This window comes from Mirounga angustirostris, unplaced genomic scaffold (genome assembly GCF_029215605.1).
Source record: "Mirounga angustirostris isolate CCGP_5_RB_7025 unplaced genomic scaffold, mMirAng1.0.hap1 SCAF_1, whole genome shotgun sequence".
In the NCBI taxonomy this organism is placed as follows: domain Eukaryota; kingdom Metazoa; phylum Chordata; class Mammalia; order Carnivora; family Phocidae; genus Mirounga; species Mirounga angustirostris.
Genome location: NW_026991709.1, coordinates 210,292,467 through 210,311,164, shown reverse-complemented (window position 1 = coordinate 210,311,164; position 18,698 = coordinate 210,292,467). Strand labels below are relative to the sequence as shown.

General features: G+C 56.0%; 1 protein-coding gene across 1 annotated transcript in view; it reads left to right on the top strand.

The window, feature by feature from the left end:
* FBN3 (fibrillin 3) overlaps nucleotides 1-18,698 on the top strand; it is a 54,190-nt gene that overhangs the window by 27,501 nt on the left and 7,991 nt on the right. Inside the window, exons 36-53 of the mRNA XM_045902252.2 lie at nucleotides 3,619-3,744; nucleotides 4,129-4,278; nucleotides 6,483-6,554; nucleotides 9,097-9,222; nucleotides 9,498-9,623; nucleotides 9,947-10,072; nucleotides 10,463-10,579; nucleotides 12,074-12,202; nucleotides 12,722-12,841; nucleotides 13,577-13,702; nucleotides 14,519-14,671; nucleotides 14,816-14,881; nucleotides 15,084-15,209; nucleotides 15,544-15,663; nucleotides 15,787-15,909; nucleotides 16,630-16,764; nucleotides 16,917-17,042; nucleotides 17,683-17,889. Of these exons, the coding sequence (XP_045758208.1) occupies nucleotides 3,619-3,744; nucleotides 4,129-4,278; nucleotides 6,483-6,554; nucleotides 9,097-9,222; nucleotides 9,498-9,623; nucleotides 9,947-10,072; nucleotides 10,463-10,579; nucleotides 12,074-12,202; nucleotides 12,722-12,841; nucleotides 13,577-13,702; nucleotides 14,519-14,671; nucleotides 14,816-14,881; nucleotides 15,084-15,209; nucleotides 15,544-15,663; nucleotides 15,787-15,909; nucleotides 16,630-16,764; nucleotides 16,917-17,042; nucleotides 17,683-17,889 (2,274 nt within the window). The remainder of the gene's footprint in view (nucleotides 1-3,618; nucleotides 3,745-4,128; nucleotides 4,279-6,482; nucleotides 6,555-9,096; nucleotides 9,223-9,497; nucleotides 9,624-9,946; nucleotides 10,073-10,462; nucleotides 10,580-12,073; nucleotides 12,203-12,721; nucleotides 12,842-13,576; nucleotides 13,703-14,518; nucleotides 14,672-14,815; nucleotides 14,882-15,083; nucleotides 15,210-15,543; nucleotides 15,664-15,786; nucleotides 15,910-16,629; nucleotides 16,765-16,916; nucleotides 17,043-17,682; nucleotides 17,890-18,698) is intronic.

The following is an 18,698-nucleotide window of genomic DNA, read 5'->3' as shown; positions in this document are numbered from 1 at the left end:
CCATCTATCCATCCATCCATCCATCCACCCATCTACTTATTCATCCATACTGCCCTCTGTGTATCCATCCATCCATTCATCCCTCCCTCCCTCCCTCCCTCTATTCATCCATCCATCCCTCTATCCATCCGTCCACCTAGTCATCCATTCATCCATCCCTTCCATCCATCCATCCATCCATCCATCCACCAATTCATTCTTTCTCCCCCTTTCAACAATATTAATTGAATGTCTACATGCAGCCAGACACCGACACTAGCACACGAGGATGGGATATGTGTCTTTTTCTCAGAGCAGTGCTGTTTAGAAACGCAAGGAAATGGGGAAGGAAGGGACAGATCTAAGATCAAGACACTGATTGCCATTGTACATGGAGTTGGAAGCTGTCATACCTTCAAGAATCAGAACCCAAATACTTGAAATATACTTCATTACTCTCTACCTCCCCGTCCCTTAGGATATCAAGGGAGAAAGAGAAAGGCCCTACTGGGACACCACCTGGGTGGCTCAGTCAGTTAAGCATCTGCCTTCGGCTCGGATCATGATCTCAGGGTCCTGGGATCGAGCCCCGCATTGAGCTCTCAGCGGGGAGTCTGCTTCTCCCTCTCCCTTTTCCTCTGCCCCTCCCCCTACTCTTGCTCTGTCTCTCTCTCTCTCTCAAATAAAGAAATAAAATCTTTAAAAAAAAAAAAGGTCCCATCAACAAATAAAGGTCACAGGGCCGGCAGACTTGAACCTGAATGTTGACCTTGGATGTGCAGCCTTGCAGGACCAGCAGTGTGCTTGAGGGATGCAGTCCTTTCAGCCCTTCCCAGCAGTCAGACTCAAGGGATGGGACTTGTACAGTAGCACAGGACCCTGTTCTCCAAAGGGCCCACACTTGGCTTAATCCTTTGCTGTCGCCATCTTGAAATTCTTCATGTATCTTGGACAAGGAAGCCCCAGTCTTCATTTTGCACTGGGCGAGTTCTGTAGCTGTAGCTTGTCGAATGGTAGGTCTCCCTCCTGGAATCGCTGGGTTATATGGTGATTCTATGGATTATTCTGTTTTGTGTGAGGAACTGCCAAGCTGTTTTCTGTTTTACGTGCTCACCCGCAATGTGCAAGGGCCCCAGTTTCTCCAGATCCTCATCAACACTGCTATTTTCCATTGCTCAAAGTTCTACTGTCTAGTGGGTGTGAGGTGGCATCTCATTGTGGTTTTGCTCTGCATTTCCCTGACGACTAATGACTAATGAGCATCTTTCCATGTGCTTGTTAGTCATTCATATATCTTTGGAGTAGTGTCTGTTCATATCTTGTGCCCGTTTTTAAATGGGGTTGTTTGTCTTTTTGTTGTTGAGTTGTGAGAGCTCTTTATATATTCTGGATAAAAGACCCTTATCAGACCTATGATTTGCAAATAGTTTCTCCCATTTTGTAGTTGTAGTTGTGGTTGTCTTTTCACTTTCTTGATGGTCTCCTTGGATGCACAACAGGCTTTAATTCTGATGAAGCCCAATTTATCTGTTTTTTTTTTTTCTTCCATAGCTGTGGCTTTGGTGTCATGTAGAATCCATCGCCAAATACAGGAAATGTCTTTTCTAGGCGTTTTACCATGTTAGCTCTTACATTTAGGTTTCCTACTTATTGTGAGCTAACTTTTTTATATGTTGTCAGGGAGGGATCAAAATTCATTCTTTTGCATGTGGATATCCAATTGTCCCCGCACCACTTGTTGAAGAGACTCTTTCCCCCATTGAATGGTCTTGGCTCCCCTGTTGAAAACCTCATGACATACAGTTTCTTTCTAGACTCTCGATTCTATTCCATTGATTTATATGTCTAGCCTTCTGTTAGCACCCCACTGTCCTGATTACTGGAGCATTGCAAGTTTCAAAATTGGGGAGGATGAGCCCTCCAACTTTGTTTTTCCTTTTCCAAGGTGGCTTTGGGTAGGCGGGGTCCCCTGCAATTCCATATGAATTTAGGATCAGCTTTTCCCTTTCAGCAAAATGAAGTCATTGGGATTTTGATGGGGGTTGCATTGAAACTGGAAATTGCTTTGGCGACTACTGCCATTCTAACTGTTAAATCTTCTGACCCATGTACACAGAGGGTCTTTCCATTGCTGTACGTCTTCTTTAATTTTTTTGCAGTGATGCTTTGTAGTTTTCAGTATTCAACTCTTGCACCTCTTTGGTTAAACTTATTCCTAAGCATTTACTTTTTTGGACGCTATTATAAGCAGAATTTTTTAAAGTTTCCTTTCCGCTTGCTCACTGACAGGATACAGGAATACAGCTGATATATTTTTGGGTTGGTCTTATATTCTGCAATTATATTGATCTCACTTATTAATTAGCTCTAATAGTTTTTGTTTTGTGGATTCCTTTTTTTTTTTTAAGATACTATTTTTAAGTGATCTCTACACTCACGTGGGGCTTGAACTCACAACCCTGAGATCAAGAGTTGCATGCTCCACCAACTAAGCCAGCCAGGTTCCCCTTTGTGTTGTGTGTTCTTTAGGATATGTTACACATCAGGTCGCATGGTTGTTGTAAGTTTTTGCCTGGATTCCAGAGTTCTGCAAAAGTTGATTTTGTCAGTTTTTTTTTTTAAATTTTTTATTCACATATAATGTATTATTTGTTTCAGGGGTAGATTTTGTTAGTTTTTGCCAACTGATTAGTTTTTGTAGGAATGGAGGCTGGCCATCCTTACTCTGCCCTCTTTGGGGATGCCACTCCCAGCATGCTAATATTCTGCTGCCCGCTTTTGCCTGGCCCACTAGCTACGAATGCTTTTTACATTTTTTAAGTGGTTGAAAAAATTCAAAAGAAGAAGAATATTTTCCGATATGTGAAAAAGACATGAAATTCACATTTCAGGTTCCATAAATCAAGTGTTATTGGAGCATAGGCATGCTGATTTCTTTTTTTTTTTTTTTTTAAGATTTTATTTCTTTATTTGAGAGAGAGAGTGCATGGAGGGGCAGGGGGCAGAGCAGAGGGAGGGGGAGAAGCAGGCTCCCTGGTGAGCAGAGAGCCCAATGCAGGGCTCGATCCCAGGACCCTGGATCAGGACCTGAGCCAAAGACAGACGCTTAACCGACTGAGCCACCCAGGCGTGAGGTGCTGATTTCTTTACCTATTGTCTGTGGCTTCTCTCACACCACAGGGGCAGAGTGAATAGGTGTCAGAGACCACTGTTTAGCTTGCAAAACAAAAAAGTATACTATCTGACCTTTATAGAAAAAGTTTGTTGCTCCTGGACTAGAAAACTGATTAGACTGAGAGTCTCCTTTTTTTCCAAAAATACTTGATGCATGGGGCGCCTGCTTCTGTCACCTCACATTAGGTAGCCCACGGCTGTCCAACTCTTGGTGATAATGTAATTGACTCATGGGCTCAGGTCATATTTTTTTCTTAATAGCTTAATAGAGGTGAGATCACAGTAAACTTTTTCCCCCCCACTTAATGCCATGTTAGATCTTTCCATGTCACTAAGATGCCTGCACTTTTTAAGCTAATTTTGAAACCAAGCTCAAGCCCATAATGAAGTGGCTCCACCAGATCCAGATCCGGGGTGGGGAGTTACCCAGACAGCTCCTGGAAGCTGCCCCTCCCTCCCCTGCAGACATCGACGAATGCTCTGCACACTCGGGCATCTGCGGCCCTGGTACCTGCTACAACACCCTGGGGAACTACACCTGTGTCTGCCCCGCGGAGTACCTGCAAATCAACGGTGGCAACAACTGCATGGGTACAAAGTGTGATGATTGGGGAGACAGTTGTGGGAAAAGCACTCGGGTGTGGGAGGGACTTCTCAGAGTCTCCATGCTTTGGAAGAGTGTGGCGAGGTGTGTTTAGGGGGGTAGAGAGAGGGAGGGGGAGTGTATGAGTTGCTGGTCAGCAGCAGAGAACAAGATGTGAGATTTGGGGGCCCAGGGCTGTCATGTATGGTTGTTCAGGTTGCACACTGTCCAAAAAAAACTAGAATTAAATGGCACCCCCTGTGTCTTGGGGCAGAGACATCAAGCCAGTCATTTTCAAATGGATCCATGAATGGGTTCCCATTCCATCTGGCTCTCTCTTCCTCTGGCTCGGTTATCTTTTATCCACACTCCTCTTCCTAACCCAACTGCAGACATGAGGAAGAGCATCTGCTTCCGGCACTATAATGGTACATGTGGAAATGAGCTGGCGTTTAACGTGACCCGGAAGATGTGCTGTTGCTCGTACAACATTGGCCAGGCCTGGAACAGACCCTGTGAGGCCTGCCCCACCCCTGCCAGCTGTGAGTGCCCTCCCCCACCTTCTTTCCAGCTTGCTCCTTCCTAGTGCAATATTTAAGGAGGCACACCTTGCTTAGGGCACCCAGATTAGCTCTCATCCTACATTGTTCCGATGAGGGCTGAGGAGTTGAAGTTATGTCCTAGTTGAGGTACGGAAATCATCACTCTTAAGGTGGGCAAAGCATCCTTTTTCTATTTTGCAGATTTGGGGAATTCAGAAGGGGTCAGTGAAGCCTATATTTGTGGTGAAGATCCTTGAGTGGGGGAAGGGGCACACTCGGGGAAGCTCTGGGGAGGACTGCTAAAATGTTGGTTGGGATGAAAAGGGGTTCCAGGCAGGGAACAGCATGAGCAAAGGCCTGGAGGTAGCACTGAGCCCCAGACCGTGCTAGCAGCTGGAATGAGAGCTAATGGAATGATGTAGCAGCCAGCCCAGGTATCAGAAAGCGCTGAAAGCGTAGGGCAGTGACTGAGAGTGGGCCATGAGGGGGTTACAGTATTAGGGCTGAATGTGTCCCCCCAAATTCACATGTTAAAGCCCTGATCTCCAGTGTGGCGGGGTTAGGAGGTGAAGCCTGGGGGAGGGGATTAGGTCCTGCGGGGGGAGCCCCCCTGAATGGGATGAGCGGACACCTGAGGGAGATGATCTCCCCCACGTGAGGACAGAGCGGGAAAACAGCCGTCTGTGAACCAGGAGGTGGCTCTCACCAGACAGCGAATCTGCCGATGCCTTGGTCTTGGGCTCCCAGCCTCTGGAACTGTGAGGAATACATGTCTGTTGCTTCAGCCCCCCAGTCTGTGGTGCTTGGTATAGCAGCCCAAGCTGGCTAAGACAATTTGCTTCCTAGGGCTGCAGTAACAAATGACCACAAACTCGATGGCTTAAAAAACCCAGAAATTAATTTTCTCCCAGTTCTGAAGACTAGAAGTCAGAAGTCAGGTGTTAGAGGGGGCCATGCCCCCTCCAGAGGCCCTAGGTTAGAATCCATCTTTGCTTCTTCCAGCTTCTGGTGGCCCTGGGCATCCTTTGTGTCTGTCGCCAATCTCTGCCTTCATCTTCACGTGGCATCTTATCCCCGAGGCTCTGTGTGTCTCTCCTTTTCTTATAAGGACACCAGGCATTGCATTCAGGGCCCACCCTCATCCAGGATGACCTCATCTTATCTTGATTCCACCTGCAAAGACCCTATTTCCCCAAACGGTCACACTCGGAGGTTCTGGGTGGACACGACCTTGGGGGGCGGTGAGTGTCCATCCAGTGCAAGGCGATGGAGACGGGGTGGTTACTGGGCACTTCCGGGAGACAGATGCTGTTCCTAGGGTTCTGGGTTCTAGGAAACAAGATGGGGCAGACCCAAGCTTGTGCAGGCTGGGAGGAAGCTGCAGACCGCCAACTCTGGCCAGGAGAGTGTTGACAGATCAAATGTCATCCCTCAGGTCAGATGCTGGGACTTAGGTACCGGCCTGGACCTCGTGCACCTGAAACTGAGGTGCAGGTAGACTCTGATGAGGCAGGAGTCCACGCCAGCCAAGGGTCCATTCTCATCACGATGCAGACAGAAGAGCGAGTGCGGGCCAGGGCAGGCCCCTGGGGAAAGGTGGCAAGGGGGCACTGCCCTGCCCCGGTGGGGGTGTGGGGGGGAGCCCAAAGGTGGTGTCTGGTGCGGGTCAGCGGGGAGCCCCAGGGAGCCACCCGTGGGCGGCCCCGAGTCCTTGAGGCTGAAGTGGGCTTTGCTAGGGAACAGCAAAGGGACCAGCATGTGCAAAGTGGTGGCATGGCAGAGCAGGGCATCTCCGGACTTGTAATGACATCAGGGTGATGGGAGGGCAGGAGTTACTGCTGGAGACGTAGGGCCCGGGGGTGAAGGTCTTGACGTCCAAACTGAAGAGTCTACCTATTCTGTGGAGGGCAGTGGGGCGCGGGTGGTGGCACTCATGCGGCGAAGAGATGAGCCAGGTCGCATCTCTGCGTCTCTGTGTTGGAAGATCACGCTGCACAGGTGGGTGGTTGCCTGTTGCCCTTCCCCTGCTGCTCAAAGCGGGCGTGGGCGGGTGGGGGGGAGAGGGACTAGTTATCGGGAGGCCAGATGTGGGCTGCACTGCAAGGGTTGGAGGAGGCGGTGGGTGGGGGATCAGGAAGAGGAGGAGGTGTCCTCCCCAGGAGCCTGCAGCCCCAGCACCCTCTGCCCTGTTCTCCTTTGCCCAGTGGACTACCAGATCCTGTGCGGACACCAGGCCCCTGGCTTCGTCATTGACATCCACACAGGGAAGCCCCTCGGTGAGTGACCATGTGCCCCCGCCCGTAGCCCCAGGTCCCTCTGTCCCCAGACCCCTGACCTCTCCCTTCCATGCACCCCCACCCCATGCTCCCGCACTTCCAACTCCCCAGACCAGGCCAGGAGTCCTGTCACCAAACACTGCCCTTCATTTAAAAAAAAAGTATTTTTATGAAGTTGTTATTCATTTTTTAAAATTCTTTTTTTTTTTTTTAAAGATTTTATTTATTCATTTGAGACACAGAGATACAGAGAGAGAGAGAAAGCATGAGCAGGGAGAGAGGCAGAGGGAGAGGGAGAAGCAGACTCCCGGCTGAGCCAGGAGCCCCATGTGGGGCTCGATCCCAGGATCCTGGGATCATGACCCGAGCTGAAGGCAGACGCTTAACCATCTGAGCCACCCAGGCGCCCCCATTTTTTAAAATTCTGATAAAACACACATAACATGAAATTTACCATCTTAGCCATTGTTAAGCGCACAGCTCAGCGGCATGAAGCGCACTCACTCGGTCCTGCAGCACCCCCACCCTCCGTCTCCAGAACTTTCCATCTCCCCACACGGAGACTCTGTCCCCATGAAGCACAGACTCCCCACCCCCTGCCCAGCCCCGGCTCCCACCCTCTCCTCTCTGTCTCTGTGGACGGGACTCCTCTGGGGACCTCCTGGGACTGGGGTCCTGCGGGATGTGTCCTTCTGGGTCTGGCTCTTCTCACTGGGCATGACGATTCCGAGGTTCATCCAAGATGCAGCAGGGGTCAGAACACTTCCGTGCTAAGCTACACAAGGTTCTGTACAACCTAACCCCTGCATGCCACATTTCAGCTGCGTCGCGTTGAATTGATGACCCCATCTCCAGCTGTCCTCCTTATTTGAAGTAATCAGAATGTGGCAGACGCGGTGACCATGTCAAACCAAAGTCCCCTTTACACTCCCACGATTCCCATGCCACATGCCCTGGGGATTTCTAGATCCTTCTTCATGCATTTCAGTATACATAGAGGTCCCCACTGAAAATGTGTGGCAATGTTTTCCGGGGAGTTGGAGATTTTATAATTCTAGAATCCCCTACATAGTGGTCGGCAACTCACCTTTTTTGCAGCCAGCCACGAGTTGTGGAGCCCTGGGCAGGTTCCTGCATGCAGTGCCACTCCTCTTGACCGGCTTCGTGGCATTCCACGGGTGGACCCATGCTGCGTCATGAGCCCGTCCCCCCCGGGTGGGCACTGGGTTCCCTTTCTGTACAGTTGAGCCTTGAGCAGCGTGAGGGTTAGGGGCGCCAAACCCCGTGCAGCCAAAACTCCGCATATAACTCTTGACTCCCCCCAGACTTTTTTTTTTTTAATATTTTATTTATTTGACAGAGACACAGCGAGAGCAGGAACACAAGCAGGGGGAGTGGGAGAGGGAGAAGCAGGCTTCCCGCGGAGCAGGGAGCCCGATGTGGGACTCGATCCCAGGACCCTGGGATCATGACCTGAGCCGAAGGCAGATGCTTAACGACTGAGCCACCCAGGCGCCCCCCCCCCCCCAAACTTAACTAATAGTCTACTGGCGACCAGAAGCCTTACTGATGGGGTAAACAGTAGATTAACACCATTTTGCACATTACATGTATAATATATTGCATTCTTACAATACAGTAAGCTAGAGTCAAGAAAACGTTATTAAGAAAATCATAAGGAGGGTGCCTGGGTGGCTCAGTTGGTTAAGCGACTGCCTTCGGCTCAGGTCATGATCCTGGAGTCCCTGGATCGAGTCCCGCATTGGGCTCCCTGCTCGGCAGGGAGTCTGCTTCTCCCTCTGACCCTCCCCCATCTCATGCTCTCTCTCTCTCATTCTCTCTGTCTCAAATAAATAAAATCTTTAAAAAAAAAAAGAAAAGAAAAAATCGTAAGGAAAGTACCCTTAAGGAAAGGACTGTATTTCTATAAAAAAATAAACACTCATGCCTCAGGGGCCCCTTGCGGTTTGAACCTGTGCTGTTTAAGCGACAACTGTATACATAACAGCTTCCCCGGGATCTAACTCACACACCACACACTTGGCCCAGCTCAAGTACAATTCCGTGGTTCCCCGGGTCTTCACAGAGTGGTGCACCCACCACGACCTAAGTTAGGACTTCTTTGTCCCGCAAAAAGAAACCTGGTCCCCTTGAACGGTCACTCCCCGTTCTGTCCTCCCCCAGCCCCTGGCGACCGCGGTTCTCCTCTCTGTTCCTGGGGATTCGCTCTTCTGGGCGTTTCACGTCACTGGGATTGTACGCTCTGTGTTCTCGCATCTGGCTTCCCTCACCGAGCAGCTTGCCCGTGTTGTGACCCCAGGAGGCAGAGGCGGCCTCGCTGGGCCACGGCCAGTGGGTTTTCCGCCGAGAGACGTGCGCTTCCCCAGCTCTTGGTCCCGCATCCTGATCTCTCTGTGGTGTCAGAAAGATTTTGGCCACCGCAGAGCTGCTCCCCTGTGGCCGGACCGCGGGGCCCCTTGGCTCAGGGCCCCCGGCTGCTGCCTGGGGCTGGGCTGGCCCTGACGGCTGACGCCCTCCCCAGACATCGACGAGTGTGGGGAGATCCCCGCCATCTGCACCAGTGGGATCTGCATCAACCAGATCGGGAGCTTCCGATGCGAGTGCCCCACGGGCTTCCACTACAACGGCGGGCTGCTGGTCTGCGAAGGTGCCACCTGCCCGGCCTCCCCAGCCCTGGGTGGGAGGCTGCTCCCCCACCCCGTGCGCTCTGGGCGTGTCATTTAAGCTCCATCAGCCTCGGGTTCCCTTTCTGTACAATGGGGCTAATGCCTGTCCAGGGGCCTCCAGCCCACATCACCGCTGCCCTCGGGTTCCGGCTACTCCCGGAGAGATTCCCCGCTCGGAAGCCTGGGGCAGGCTGTGGGCTGGACTCCGGCGGGGAGGCCTCCTCCTGCACTCCCGCCCGTCGGCTGTGTTCCGCAGACACGAACGAGTGTGCCAGTGGGGAGAGCCCCTGCCAGCGGAATGCCGACTGCGTCAATGTCCCCGGCAGCTACCGCTGCACATGCGCCCGAGGGTACAGGCTGTTGCCCGATGGGGCCTGCGTGGGTGAGTGGGGGGCCCCAGCAGGGCGCAGGGTGGGGGCTGAGGGTGTGGGGTATGGGACAAAGCTAGGCTCCGTCCCCTGTGACTTGAGTCGGGCATGGCTCTGTCCGGGCTGTGCCATGCATGGGGTGGTGGGGATACAGAGCACCTGTTAATGGGGTGGGGGGGCGGAACGGGAGCATGGTGCTGGCAGCAGCTTGAATGCGGGGCCTCCAGGCAGGTCCTGGCTCCCCCTTCACAGTGCATGAGGGCTCAGCAAACACTGTGTGTGTGCGTGTGTGTGGAGGTGGGGTTCTGGGGACGCCACACTGCCGGCCCTCCCCCAGGACGGAACGAGTGTCGGGAGATCCCAAACGTCTGTAGTCATGGCGACTGCGTGGACACAGAGGGCAGCTACACATGCCTTTGTCACCGGGGCTTCCGCGCCTCGGCGGACCAGACCCTGTGCTTGGGTGAGAGTCCCTTCCCGCTTCCTCCTGGAGAGCCAGGCTGCCAAGCGAGGCTGGGGTGGCGGCCCAAGTCTGCATCTCCCCTGGGGTGAGGACAATGCTTTCAACCACGTGGTCCACAGACAGACCCAGCTTTGAGTCCCGGCACTTAAGACCTTGGGTAAATGACTTACTGAACTCCTTGGGCCTCGGTTTGCAAAATGGGAGTGATAAATTGTTCCAGGGGCACTTTTCAGCCATCACCCCCCAGGTGGCCCTGCCCATCCACCTGGACAGGGCTGGGTGCAGGGGAGGTGGGCTGGGTCAGGCCAGGCCCTCCCGCTCCCGCTCCCTCCCTGCGCTGCCCGATGCCCTGGGTGACCCGGATGGGGCTTGGGGGCTTTGCTCTGGCAGACGTCGACGAGTGTGACCAGCAGCCGTGTGGAAATGGGACCTGTAAGAACATTGTCGGCTCCTACAACTGCCTCTGCTTCCCCGGCTTCGTGGCAGCACCCAGTGGAGATTGCGTGGGTGAGCCACCTGGGATGGCGGGCAGGCCTCATTGCTCCCCCTGCCGAAAAGTGGGTCCTTGGCTTCAGGGTCCCCCTCTGAAATAAAGGCTCTGGCCCCAGGGATCCCTTCAGAAAAACAACCCTCAGCGGTTGGTGTTCCTTCTAAAAATGAGTCAACCACAAAATTTCCCACACCTCTTCAATCGTCAGGTCCCGGGGGGGGTGTCTCTTGCTAGAGCTTATGCTCAGCTTGATGGCGGCAGGTACAGGGAGGACAGCGAAGACCTGGGTGATGCTTACAGTTGAGTGCAGTGGTTAAAAGCATGCATTCCAAAGTCAGGCAGCATGAATCTAACCCCAGCTTTGCCACCTGCCTGCTGTGTGACCCCAGACAAGTCATCTACCTCTCTGGGCCTCAGTTTCCTCCTCTGCAAAAAAGGAGATTAATTGTAGTACCTACCTATATTAATCATAGACCAAATAGACTGTAATTACAAGGAATATTACCAGAGATGAAGAGAGACCTCAGATATTCAGGGGGCAATTCTCTGAGAAGACATAATCATAAATTCATATGCATCTAACAGTAGAGCTTCAAAACATATGAAGTAAAAATGGACAGAACTGAAAAAGAAATAAGCCCACAGTTATAGCTGTAGACTTCAACACTCCTCCCTCAGGAAGAGAGGAGACAAGGAGAAAATCAGTAAGGCTAGGGAAGACCTGAACAACACTGTCAATCACCTAGACCTGGTCAGTATTTATAGAACATTCCAGAACATACATCCTTCTCAAGTGCACAAGGACATTTACCAGGAAAGCCCATATTCTGGGCCATAAAACAAACCTTAACAAACTTAAAAGAATTGAGATGCCTGGGTGGCTCAGTTGGTGAAGCGTCAGACTCTTGGTTTCGGCTCAGGTCATGATCTCAGTTTTGAGATCGAGCCCACGTCAGTCTCCCTGCTCAACAGGGAGTCTGCTTCTCTCCCTCTGCGCCCCCCCCCAAGCTTGTGTTTTCCCTCTCTCTCTCTCTCTCTCTCTAAATAAATAAATAAATCTTTAAAAAGAGAAACAAATTGAAAAGAATTGGAGTCATACAAAGTAGGTTCTCAGAATGTACGGGAATTAAAGTAGAAATCAGTCACAGAAAGGCATCCAGAAAAATCCCCAAATATTTGGAAACTAAACAACATTCTGCTAAAGAATCCTGAAATCAAGGAAGAAAGCATAAGGGAAATCAGAAAATATTTTGAATTAAGTGAAATTGGAAACAAAATGTGTGGGGTTTGCCTAATGGAGTACCCAGAGGCAAATTCATAGCATTAAGTGCTACAATATTGGTGTCTGCCTCATCAGAGAGTGGGAGGTTCATATACAGAGCCTAGCACATGAGTACATGATAAACTAAAGTCACCACCCCCAACTTAACTTCTGTTGCGGGCAGAAGTGCAAGGGAGGCTCAGAGCCCCCGGACTGTGGGTGACCCCTGCTGCCCATACCCCTTCTGCAGACGTGGATGAGTGCACCACTCTGGTGGGGCAGGTGTGCCAATTTGGCCAGTGCCTTAACACAGCTGGCTCCTTCCACTGCATCTGCCAGGATGGCTTCGAGCTCACAGCCGACGGGAAGGACTGTGTGGGTGAGTCCCGCCTGGGGGTGGGGAAGCCATCTCTGCCAGCCCCCTGCTCCCAGCTTACCTGCGGTTGGTACTTCCAAGCGATCACGGTTCCATTTCATAATCATGCATTTATCTTAAGGTATAAAAAGAAAAAACTAGCGCATCCCACCTGTGTTTTCACGGGATTTGTGGTTTAGGGTAAGGCTGTCTTAAAAACCTAAGTTTTCTGAAGTAAAGAATAATCAAGGTGCTAGATGGATGCCACAGAATCCTGAAGGGGGTCTGTGTGTGGCTTAAGATTAGGAACCTTGCTCCTTCTTCCCCTGGACGCCCTGTGGCTTCACCCATAACCCCCACTTGAGGACCCAGAGGATCTTTCCCCAGCCGTCCCTGTTTTCCTGAGTCTTAGCCCTTCCCCTGGATCTAGGAGAACTTGTCCTGGGGCCCTTGGCCATCATGCAGTGACCATACGTGCTGGTCCCAGTCCCAAGCGAGCCCGTCACAGGCTGCTGCTGGGACCCCTCCTCTTCCTCTCCACAGACACCAACGAGTGTTTCAGCTTCACGGGAACCTGCCTGCCAGGCACTTGCCAGAACCTTGAGGGCTCCTTCCGCTGCGTCTGTCCCCCTGGCTTCCAGGTGCAGAATGACCGCTGTGTTGGTGAGTGTCCAGCCCCACCTCCTGCTCTGGGGCCAAGGAGGCATCTCCGGGCCTCTGTTTCCCCAACTGTAAAATGGGAATGCCACCTGGGATGTACTTAGCACAGCACCCAACACAGCTCCATACACAATTACTGGTACTAGGATCATTTTGGCTGCTTGGCCCAGGTTCTCTGTCTGGGGCCCACAGGCTTCCTCATGAATCCTATGAAACAGGCATGGTCGTGGGGTCATCCCTTACTCGATGAGTGATGGTCAAGGTCAAGGACCAGTCTGGCCTGAGCTCCACTGGTGTAATTGCCCAACTGGGTGACTTTGTACCGCGTTGGCTAATCTGGACCGGTCTGGCCTCAGCAGATGGGCTAGCCTGGTACAGGGTGGGCTAACCTGGATCGGGCTACCCTAGCAGTTACCCTGAGCTAACTTTCTCCAGTGTAAGCTAAGTTTATCCAGTCTTGGTTAGCTTTGTACAAAGTTAGTCTCTAAAGACAAACTTTTCCTGACCATGACCCCTATCTTGGAGATACCTTCTAGGAGAGACCCCCACTCCCACCCAGCATAGCCCACCTGGTGCTCCAGCTCATGCTGAGTCCGCAGGGCCCCTGCCCTGCATCGGTCCCTGGACCCGCCCGGGGTTGGGCCCCCACTCTGTCTGCCCCTCCTGGCAGCCGAGGCTGTCCCACTCTGGCGGAGGTCCTGCCTGCCCCCCACCCAGCTCGTGTCCCTACCCCTCCAGACACCGACGAGTGCTCGGAGGAGCCCAACCTCTGCCTCTTTGGCACCTGTAACAACAGCCCTGGGAGCTTCCAGTGCCTCTGCCCGCCTGGTTTCGTCCTCTCCGACAACGGGCACCATTGCTTTGGTGAGTCTGTGGCCCAAAAAGCATACAGGGTTTAGAGGAGAGGTGGAAGGGAGGGAGAGAAGAGTTGGGTCCCCCAGCAAAGGGGGCTGCTGCCGTTTCCTGTGTGGATCTCCAGGAGCGCCGCCTGGCAGAGGTGTTCCCTGCCTGAGTGGGGTTATTCGAGTCCAGACAACATGTTGGCCAGGCAAGTCACTTCTGCGAAGGGCTATCCCAGTCCAGTCGGGGCTTTGGTCGTCCTGTAATGGCTTCAGGTGCCCTACCTGGGTTGGCTTCATCTCAGCTAGGCTAGCCTTGTCCAGTGGGGGCTAGCCTCCACAATCCGAGCCAGCCTCTTCTCTCCCAGGTTAGAGGCAACAACGGCGTGGGCTGGGCAACTCAACCAGTGTTGGTCGTTCAGATCCCAGCCTGCCCTGGAGGACTTCTCGGGCGGATGGGAGTCCAGGGCTGAGGACTGAGGGGCTCCACGACAAGGATTTGGGGTCCGAAGTCCCATGTCCTCTGGCTCTGGCTCTCCGGGAAGGGGCTTCTGAGCCAAGAATAGTGTGGCTGAGTTTGCTGTCCCTGGCAAGGGGGCACCCCCACAGCTGTGGATGTGGGGTGTTCCTGGAAGGGATCCCCCGTGGTCCAGGGGCTGACGTCTCATTGGCCCAGGGCGGGTCACATGTCCGTCTCAGAGCCAATCACCACGGTCAGGGGCCTGGAGGGTTCTGATTGGCCATTGGTAGGGCTGGGGCCCCTCCCGTTCTTGGGGACCCGGGATCCGAGCAGGGCACCGCCGATGACCCTTCAAATGTTTCCCTGGGGCTCACCCCACAGACACGCGGCAGAGTTTCTGCTTCACCCGTTTTGAGGCCGGGAGGTGCTCTGTGCCCAAAGCTTTCAACACCACCAAGGCCCAGTGCTGCTGCAGCCAGAGGCCTGGCGAGGGCTGGGACGACCCCTGTGAGCTGTGTCCTCAGGAGGGCAGCGGTGAGCGCCCCGCCCTGTCTAGTCTCCCCTTGGGTTCTGCCTGCCTGCCTGCCTGCATCGGTTTGGTTGCCTGCACCCGCTCAGGGGGTTCCTGGGGGCTGCACCGGCCCCCGACGCTCACCCCCTTCCCTTCTTGGTGTCCAGCCGCCTTTCAGGAGCTCTGCCCCTTTGGCCACGGGGCCGTCCCAGGCCCCGATGACTCTCGGGAAGGTGAGCCCCTCGCCCACGCGCTAAGGGCCCCTCCTCCGCCGCCCACTCTGGCTGGGCTCTGCCCCTCCCCCTTCCCAAGTCTCAGACTCCCTCCTCGACCAGTGGGTGGCCCTGGACCGCAGGGGCCCCGGCGGGAAGGAAGAGCGCCTGAGTGTGGCTGGGGCGTGACAGGCGCCGTGCCGGCCACCCCTGCCGCCCACAGACGTGAACGAGTGTGCGGAGAGCCCCGGCATCTGCACCAACGGCCTGTGCGTCAACACCGACGGCTCATTCCGCTGCGAGTGTCCCTTTGGCTACAGCCTGGACTTCACAGGCATCCGCTGTGTGGGTGCGTGACCAGCCCATGTCCCCTGGAAGGAAGGAGTGGGGTGGGCAGAGCAGGTGCCACCCGAGGCAGGATCCTGTTCCTCGGCCGCTGTCACTCTCCCCACCCGCTCGACCCTTTGCGTGGTTCACTCACTCACTCACTCACTCGCGCACTCAGGCCATCCGCTCACTCAGGCCGACACCCTGCACCTGCCTGCCCTGCATCCGGCCCAGAGGGGCCCCGGGCCTGGCCCTGTGTCGCTGCGGCGGTCGGTGGGGGCGGACAGGACACTCTCGAAACGTCGAGGACAGGAGGCCCCCTGCAGGCCCTGACTGCCCCCTTCCCCCGCCCCCAGACACGGACGAGTGCTCCGTCGGGCACCCCTGCGGCCAAGGCACCTGCACCAACGTCATCGGAGGCTTCGAATGTGCCTGCGCCGACGGCTTCGAGCCTGGCCCCACGATGACCTGCGAGGGTAGACCCTGCCGGCCAGGAGCTGGGCTGCGGGGTGGGGGGCGCCCGGGGGCCGGCCTGGGGGCGGGGGCGTGGAGCCCGCAGGCCGACCCTGCCCAGCAGGCACCTGCTCTGGCCTCCGCAGACGTGGACGAGTGCTCCCTGAACCCCCTGCTCTGCGCCTTCCGCTGCCACAACACCGAGGGCTCCTACGTGTGCACCTGCCCGGCGGGCTACGCCCTGCGGGAGGACGGCGCCATGTGCCGAGGTAGGACGGGCAGCGCTGGGGCGCGCTGGGCTGGGCCGGGCTCCCCGGGTCCTCCGCGCCGTGGTCCTGGAGAAGACAGGCTGGTGAGAGCCCGGGCTGCCCGAGGCTGAGCAGAGCCCCGAGGCACGTGGGGGGCAGCGGGCGCTCTGCTGTGAGTGGCCCTCTGTCGTCGGGAAAAGGGGTCCCGAGGCTCACAGGTCACTGGCTCTGGTGGCCTCTCCAGAGCTGAGTAGGACAGTGAGGACAACAGCTGTGCCCCCCCAGGGTAGGTGTGGCAATGTCTGGACACAGTTTCTGTTGTCACAGTCGGGTGTGGGGGGTGGGACAGGCATCGAGTGGCCGGGGACGCTGCTCAATAGACCGCAGAGCTCAGAAAGGCTGTCCACCACAAGGGGTTCTCTGGTCCCCAGTGTCCTTCGTGTCAGAGCCGAGCAGCTCTGGGCTGGGATTTGGGGCCTCCAGGGCTCCTTCAGTGCTCTGGGGACCATGGTGAAGGCCAGAGAGAGTCACAGACCCTGATGTGGGCAGGGCATGTGGACGTGGGGGTGCTCCTGGACCCCTCGGCTTCTCCAGGGGCCTGGGCACGTGGCAGTGCTGTGCCAACCTCACTCTGGCCCTGGCTGGGGCCCCCAGAGAGAGGTGGGATCCAGGCCCCCACAGCCTGGGGCCAGGCCACGGGGCGCCTGACCTTGGCCACCCTCTCTCCCTGGTTACCTGCAGATGTGGATGAGTGTGCGGATGGTCAGCAGGACTGCCACGAGCGGGGCATGCTGTGTAAGAACCTTATCGGCACCTTCGCCTGCGTCTGCCCCCCAGGCCTGCGGCCTCAGCCCAGCTCCGGGGAGGGCTGCACAGGTATGGGGGTGCTTTGGGGGTGCGGGGACACCCCCAGGGGGAGAGAAGTCAAAGCAAGAGAATGCGGCGGGAGGGGACGCTCCAGGGCGAGGGGAGGCTGGCCTGGGGGGCTCTGGCCTCCCCGGCGGCCTGCCTCATCCCTCCCACCGCAGATGAGGATGAATGTCGTGCCCAGCCCAGCCTGTGTACTAACGGCCACTGTATCAACACCGCGGGCAGCTTCCAGTGTGACTGCGACAAGGGTTTCCGGCTCAGCCCCGCCGGCACCGAGTGTCATGGTGAGTGTGGCCGGGCACGGCGGGCACAGCCACCCCCACGTGGCGCTGCCGCCTGGGAGCGCCTCAAGCCAGCGCCCCCGACAGGGTCACCCCAGAGCCAGCTCAGCCCCTTGCCTCCTGAGCCCCGTCTCGGCGATGCCCCAGCGCCGGGCTGGGGACGCAGGCCAGCCCCCTGGAGTCACCGACAGCCCCCTCTTCCTCACCCACTCCAGTCTCCAGCCTGTCCCCTCCACGTCCGGTCCCTGGATGTCATCCATCTGCTCGGTCCCCACTGTGTGTCCAGCATACCTCCACGTGCCTCCTCCCCAGTGTTCCCTGGCCTCCATGCTGCCCTTGACCGTGCATGGTCTCTGCGGCCGGGAGATGCTGCCCTTTGCCCTCAGGAAGCCGCCCAGCTCTGCAGCCACAGGGCATCTCTCTGACCCTTTGGGTTTGCGGTGGTCCCAGCCCCCGCCCACAGAGGGCATCTAACAGAGCCAGGGGACGGTGGTCGGGAGGGTTTCACCCCGTGCCCACGCGTAGCGTGTCAGAGACATCCGGGAGCCCTTGGTAGATTCTCGGGGCCACCGGATGCCCCAGGGAAGGGGACCCCCCCGACGGCCCGTTTATCCTGCCCACTGCCCCCGCCCGCTCCCCACAGACGTCCGGCAGGGGCCCTGCTTCTCCGAGGTGCTGCAGGCCGTGTGCCAGGCTCAGTCGAGCAGCGGTGAGGCCGTCACGAGGGCCCAGTGCTGCTGTGGGGGCGGCCGGGGCTGGGGGCCCCGCTGTGAGCTCTGTCCCCTGCCTGGCACCTCTGCCCACAGGACCCTGTGCCCCCACGGCCCGGGCTACACCGCTGAAGGCCAAGGTGGGTGGCGAGTTTGTTCATGGTCGTGTCTGTGGCCCGGAGGGTGCTAGGGCGTGCGAGCCAGTGGGAACCGGGGCCCATTCGTTGCTGTGTGTGTGCGTGAACTGGGGTGACGGGGTGAGCAGGGGTGTGAGCAGGTGTGTGAGACAATGTGTTCTTTGTTCTCTGCGGGCTCGTGGATGAGCCTGCGGAAGCGTGTGAGCTGGTGTGCCTTCCCTTTGTGAGCAAGCTCGGTCATGAGGGTGTTTCCGTGTGTTCTTGAGCGTGTGAGCGTGTTAGTGAGCATGCGTGTGTGCCGGTGAGGGGAGGAGCTGGTGTGCGTTTCGTGCACGCTGGCTGCAGCAGGAGGACGTACCAAAAGGTGGCTGAGAGGGACTGAGCCCATCCGTGCGTTTTGGAGTCTAGCAAGGGTCTGTGAGGGTGGGTGCGTGTGTGAGTGAGTGTGAGTGTTTCTCTGCACGAGTCTGTCTCCTCCGGCGTGTCAGTGAGGGTGACACAGGTCATCTCTAGGGAGCAGTTGTGACACCGAGGGCTGAGGAGGAAGTGCCTTTGCGAGGGTGTGTCTGGGGGGGGACCGAGGAACCCTTGAGTGTGTGTCGCTGAGATTCTGCAGGAGCGTCAGCGTGTGACTGGTGTGCAGTGCATGTGTAATCTCTGTGCTTCCACGTTTGTGTGGGTGCCCTGGTGAGGCTGTGGGGAGGGTGCGTCCCCCCACCGCCAGGTGTCCTCAGTGTGTGGTGGAAGGAGCTCCGTTAGTGTTTCCTGCTGGCAGAGGTGTGACTCACAGCCAAAGGGTGGGGTCTCCAGGG